Source organism: Chiloscyllium plagiosum, chromosome 6 (assembly GCF_004010195.1).
Source record: "Chiloscyllium plagiosum isolate BGI_BamShark_2017 chromosome 6, ASM401019v2, whole genome shotgun sequence".
Lineage (NCBI taxonomy): Eukaryota > Metazoa > Chordata > Chondrichthyes > Orectolobiformes > Hemiscylliidae > Chiloscyllium > Chiloscyllium plagiosum.
Genome location: NC_057715.1, coordinates 74,517,249 through 74,523,809, shown reverse-complemented (window position 1 = coordinate 74,523,809; position 6,561 = coordinate 74,517,249). Strand labels below are relative to the sequence as shown.

The following is a 6,561-nucleotide window of genomic DNA, read 5'->3' as shown; positions in this document are numbered from 1 at the left end:
AGCATTTCTTATTTTTATTCCAGATTTCAATCAAACGCCGTAATTTGCTTTTGGGGGTTCGTACAATTTGCTTAATTTACGGTAAAGCCATAACGCAAAGTTCTTCTTCAAACACACAAACGACTGCACTATTACCAGTTTTGGAAATACAACCTCTTGAGAAATACAAAACCCTCGCAACAAAGGCAAAGCGTGGCTCCTGTTGACTGTTGCCAGGGCGACGGCTTGTGCCTGACGTCACTTCCGTTATAACCATAGCGACCATACATCACTTCCTCTGTCACCATAGCGACCTGACACTCATGCTGAATGTGAAGAAGCAGCTCCACGAACTAAAGACGTTGATGGTAAGTACCTGTGGACCGTGGCCAAAGCTGGGTACGTGATAAAGTTATTCACGTCAATTTAAAAAGTAACAGATGAAATATACATGAATTCCGGGTTGTATTCCTAAAAGGATGTAGGCATTATTTTTTGCAGTAATCAACGTCCATCCCCTTTTGCTTCTGACTTGAATTATGACTTGTTTTGCCTTTATATGGACATAATTTGGGATTTTCATCTGTGGTTTGTTACCAGTGGCACTTTACGATGAACCACAATTATACCATTCAACCCATCGAGCCTGCACCGGTTCCATTACCTAGTGCCAGTTTCTTGCTTTTCACCTTAATCGCAGCATGTTCCGAAATAATCATCCAATGCCTGCTTTTATTTAACAAGCAGGTTTATTATTCATAGACGTGAACTTCAGATCTCCAAATGTTTAAATGAAAGTGAAATAAGAAATGTGCAGAGTGGTGGACTTGGTCTATTTAGACTTCAGTAAGATGTTTGACAATGTTCCTCATGGTAGACTGGTTAACAAGGTTAGATCACACGGAATACAGGGGGAACTAGCTATTTGCATGCAAAAACTGGCTCAAAGATAAAAGACAGAGTCTGGTGGTGGAGGGTTACTTTTCACATTGGAGGTCTGTGACCAGCGGTGTGCCACAAGGATTGGTGGTAGGTCGACTGGATATTGTCACTTATTTAAATGATTTGGATGTGAACATAGGAAGTATAGTTAGTACGTTTGCAGATGACACCAAAATTGGAGGTAGAGTGGACGGTGAAGAAGGTTATCTGAGATCTTGATCAGATGGGCCAATGGGCTGAAGAGTGACGGATGGAGTTTAGGTAAGATTTTGGAAAGGCACATCAGGACTGGCCTTATACAATTAAGGGTAAGGACTTGGGGAGTGCTGCTGAATATAGAGACCTTTGAGTGCAGGCTCATAGTTCCTTGAAAGTGGAGTCGCAGGTAAATACGATAGTGAAAACGGCGTTTGGTATGCTTGCCTCTATTAGTCAGTGCATTGAATATAGGAGTTGGGAAGTCATGTTGCGGCTGTACAGGACATTGATTAAGCTACGATTGGAATACTGCATGCAATTCTGGTCTCCCTCCTATAGGAAGGATGTTGTGAAACTTGAAAGGTTTCAGCAAAGATTTAAAGGATGTTGCCAAGGTTGGAGAGTTTGAGCTATAGGGAGAGGCTGAATAGACGGGGGTTATTTTCCCTGGAGCATCGGAGGCTGATGGGTGACCTTCTAGCAAAACTAATGTCATTTACAAAATACCTTGCAAGAATTGTGAAAACTAGCCACCAGGGTATATGAGCATCAACTAGTCACAAAAAGACATGACCCACTCTCACTAGTATCTTTACATACAGATGAGGAAGGACACCACTTTGATTGAAACAACACATCATCCTAGGACAAGCCAAACAGAGACACATGCAAGAATCCTAGAAGCATGGCATTCCAACCGGAACTCTATCAATAAATACATTGACTTGGATCCCATTTACCACACCCTGAGAAAAAGAACCGGAAATAACATCACCACAGGAAATGGCATCACCAACCCAACGAAACCTAAACACATAAATAAAAAGCAGGCCATACCATCAATGCTTCATCCAGAAGCTCATTGATGATGTTACCTAGTATGGTGATGAAATGTCTGAAACTGAACCTTCCAGCTCAGCAAGCAAATCTACATCCAGGGACTAGATTAATTTAAGATATCTGTTCTAAGATATCTAAGAAAGAAAATTGGGATTTAGAGGTAAGTTAGCCTGAAGTTGGTAATGGAGAAGATGCTAGAGTTCATGCTAAAAGATTTAATATCAGTTGAAAAACAGTGGTAAGATCAGATAGAGTCAGCATAGATTTATAAAAGGGAAACCATGTTGACAGATCTACTGGAATTCTGAGAAACGTAACTGTAGTAGAGTTGATTTGATTGACCCATGGACAAAGTTTTTCTGAGGGCTTTTGACAAAGTTGACAAAGTCGAAGAATAAGAAATTACCATGTAAAATTAAAGAGCATAGGATAGGGGCTAGTCTATTAAAATGGATAGAAAACTGGTTGGCAGACATGAAACAAAGAATAGGAATAAATGAGTCTTTTTCTGAATGGCAGGCAGTAATTACTGGGATGCCATGGGGATCAGTGCTTGGATCCCAGCTATTCACAATATATGTTAATGATTTAGATGAGGGAACTCAGTGTAGCATCTCCAAATTTGCAGATGACACAAAGCTGGGTGGGAAGGTGAGTTGTGAGAAGAATGCAAAGATGTTTTAGTGTGATTTGGACAAGATAAGTGAATGGGCAAATGCATGGCAGATTAAGGTGGATAAATGTGAGGATATCTACTATGGTAGCAAAAACAGGAAGGCAGATCATTATTTCAATGGCGATAAACTGAGAGTGGGGAATGTGCAACAAGACCTAGGTGTCCTTGTACGCCAATTGCTGGAGGTAAGCGTGCAGGTGCAGCAGCTGGTAAAGAAAGCAAATGGTATGTTGGACTTCATTGCAAAAAGATTTGAATAAAGAAGCAGGAATGTCTTGCTGCAATTATACAGGGCCTTGATGATATGCCCGAAATGTTGATTCTCCTGTTCCTTGGATGCTGCCTGACCTGCTGCGCTTTTCCAGCAACACATTTTCAGCTCTCCTTATCTGGAGAAGATGTTCTTGCCTTTGAGGGAATGCAGTGAAGGTTTACTATACTGATTCCTTGGAAAATGGAACTGAGGAGGTTTTGAATTGTTTAGGATCATACTTGCTGGACTTCAGGAGAATGAGGAGGATTTCGTAGAAACCTATAAAATTCTAACAGGACCAGACAGAGTAGATGCAAGAATAATATTCATGATAGTGGGGGAGTCCAGAATCAGTGCCACGGTCTCAGGATGATCAGTCATGACCATCATCAATGGTGGAGCAAGCTTGAAGAGTCAAATGGTCTACTATTTTCTATGTTTCTATGAGTCCAATAATTTTTTTCTTGAGTTATGATTGTTGCTATATATTCTTTAAAGGCAGAAATATTATCCTGTTCATTATCAGTCAAGTGAAACACTTTGTATTTAAGCTATATTATACTGAGCTTACCAATAAGATTTAAATATATTTGGTCAAAAGACTATTTTAAAAATGTCGCAAAAGCAACCAGAATTAACTAAGATTTGTATAAAGTCTAATACTAATTATCAACAGGAACAAATAGAATTAAGAGCTCTTGAATATATATGCTATATTTAATTTCAAATTATTGGCATATTGTGACTACAGTATTTTTTTATTAAATTGTAGGTGTAAAGCTAATTCTTTAATTAGCTGGTGGATTCATAAGGTATCCAATACAGTGGAAACTTAGGAAAATATAATGAAATGACATCTTGCTTGACAGTGAACAAAAAATGACTGAAGAAATAGCACAAACAAACATTGGCTGGTAAGAGACAGATTTGAAATTCTTAATATCTTGTTCAAATGTAATGTTAAAATAATGCTAGTACATTTATGACTTTTTATAACCCAGGTTGGGACTCACCCAGATTTGGAATATGTGACATTGCAAATAAAAAATACTGAACCAGTCACACAAAGTTGACAAATGGGCCCATGTTTGCCAAATATGTTTTAATATAGAGAAATGTTCTATCATACTCTTGCACAGAGAAAACTGCAAGCACGTACACACCATGCAGAAATCAATGCTCAATGCTACTTCATAAAGGAAGAACTTGGGGTCATAATTAGCAATTCAGGACCAGTGAAACTATTGTGAAATTAAATTAAATATAGTGCCAGCATAATTATGTATAAAAACAGAAATGCTACTCCTTCCTTGTTACAATCAGGCCACGTTTAGAATATTGTGCTCAGTTTTGGACCTGTCATGTTGAGGGTAATACGGAGGTCTGAAATGAGGAAGGCCATCCAGATTAATGTCTAGTTTAAGGACCATCAGGTCAAGCTAAATTTGAGATGTGACTAAATCTTCAATATAATGAAAGAATTAGATTTAGTCCATTTCATTTGGACACCACAGGATGATAGAGTCCTTGAGTCATACAGCACAAACAGAACCTTTAATCCAACTCGTTCATGCTAATCAAGTTTCCCAAACTAAACTAGTCCCATTTGCCTGTTTGATGAGCAACTCTGGCCCCTAGGAGACCTGGCTATGGACTACATCACAGCATTCGTGACGGCCGTCTGTACTGACTTGCTAACAATCAATAACAAGGGCACTGGTGGAGTGGCAGGCTTCCTTCCTGAAATGACAGCAGATTGGTGCTCAATAGAGCCACTGCCCTTTCTCCTATGACAGTGCCTTTGTCATCCAAGTAGTATATTGGAGGCCAGATTGCTGGATAACTCTTGCACCCTGCAAGCCCCTTCTTTGCATGCAGCAATCTTCATGATAGTAGCATGAGTTTGCATGGTGAGAAGCTGATGTTTTATGGTTTTCACTGCACTAAAATATGCATCACAGTTGAGGTGCAGTGTCTATCATGACTCAGGTGGTAGCACTCTTCCAAGTCAGTAAGTTATGGGTTTAATTCCATTCCTGAACTTGAAGACCAATATCTCAGGTGACATTCTAATGCACTGCTGAAGGTGTTATATGTCAAATGAGATATTAAACGAAGAATTTGTGTACACTCAGTCGAGATTAAAAGATCCCACAGCAATATATTGAAGAAGATCAGCTGTTGTTCCTGTTGAAACAGTAAAATACCATGGTTACTGAAAATGTAAAGTAAAAACAGAAATACAGGTCTGGAAATAACCGTGGAAAGAGAAACAAAGTTAATGTTTCTGGTAATTATTTTCCATCAGAATTAGTCATCATGCTGAAATGTTAACTCATTCCACAGACACTGTAATCTTTTGCTATAAATTCTGTGTCTTGTGGTCCTGCTACACAACCACCTGAAGAAGGAGCGGTGCTCCGAAAGCTAGTGCTTTCAAATACACCTGCTGGACGATAGCCTGGGGTTGTGATTTGTAACCTATTCCAAAAATGTCCTAACCAGTGTCCTGTACAATCATAACATGACCTCCCAATTCCTATATACTCAATTCACTGACCAATAAAGGAAAGCATACCAAATTCCCCTTTCACTATCCTATCTACCTCCACTTTCAAAGAGCTATGAACCTGCACTCCAAGGTCTTTGTTCAGGAATACTTCCCAGGACCTTAGCATTAAGTGCTGCCTGATTTGCCTTTCCAAAATCCAACACCTGACATTTATCTAAATTAAACTCCAAATGCCACTCCTCAGCACATTGGCCCACCTGATCAAGATCCCATTGTAATTTCAGGTAACCTTCTTCACTGTCCAGTACACCTCTAATTTTGGTGTCACCTGTAAACTTACTAACCATACCTCCAGTATTCACATCCAAATTATTTATATAAATAACAAAAAGCAGTGGCCCAGCACTGATCATTGTGGCACACCACTGGTCACAGGCCACCAATCTGAAAAGCAACGCTCCACCACCACTTCTGTATCCAAGTAGCTAATTTTCCTTGTTTTCCATGTGATCTAACCTTGCTAACGAGTCTACCATGAGGAACCTTGTCAAACACCATATTGAAATCCATAGAGATCACATCCACTACTCTGCCCTCATCAATCCTCTTCATTATTTCTTCAAAAAACTCAAACAAGATAATGAGGCATGATTTCCAATGCACAAAGCCATGTTGACTGTCTCTAATCAGTCCTTGCCCTTCCAAATACACGCAAATCCTGTCCCTCAGAATTCCCTCCAACAATTTGCCCACCAATGTCAGGCTCACCAGTCTATAATTCCCTGGCTTTTCCTTAAATAGTGACACCACATTAGCCAATCTTCAGTCTTCTGGCACCTCACCTATGGCTATTGTTGATACAAATATCTCACCAAGGGGCCCAGCAATCACTTCCCATCTTCCCAGAGTTCTAGTGTACACCTGATCAGATCCCGGATTTATCCACCTTCATGCATTTTAAGATGTCCAGCACCACCTCCTCTGTAATATGGACATTTTACAAATGTCGCTATTTATTTCCCCACATTCACTAACTTCCTTATCCTTCTTCACTGTAAACATTGATGCAACATTCTCATTTAGTACCTCCCACACCTTCTGCAGTTCCACACATAGGCGGCCATGCAGATCTTTAAGGGGCCTTATTCTCTCCCTGGTTAC

At 39.8% G+C, this 6,561-nt stretch overlaps 1 protein-coding gene across 7 annotated transcripts in view; it reads left to right on the top strand.

The window, feature by feature from the left end:
- Nucleotides 1–287: 287 nt before the first annotated feature.
- The window catches only part of c6h11orf65 (chromosome 6 C11orf65 homolog), an 86,301-nt gene continuing 80,027 nt past the window's right edge, over nt 288–6,561 (top strand). For 2 of the 7 annotated variants that reach the window (XM_043691853.1, XM_043691851.1), the window contains exons 1-2: nt 288–347; nt 3,661–3,802. In XM_043691853.1, the coding sequence (XP_043547788.1) occupies nt 3,768–3,802 (35 nt within the window). In that variant the 5' untranslated portion in view covers nt 288–347; nt 3,661–3,767. Of the gene's footprint in view, nt 348–3,658; nt 3,803–6,561 lie in introns of those variants that run through there. The other 5 variants (XM_043691846.1, XM_043691849.1, XM_043691852.1 and 2 more) reach the window with 5 other exon arrangements.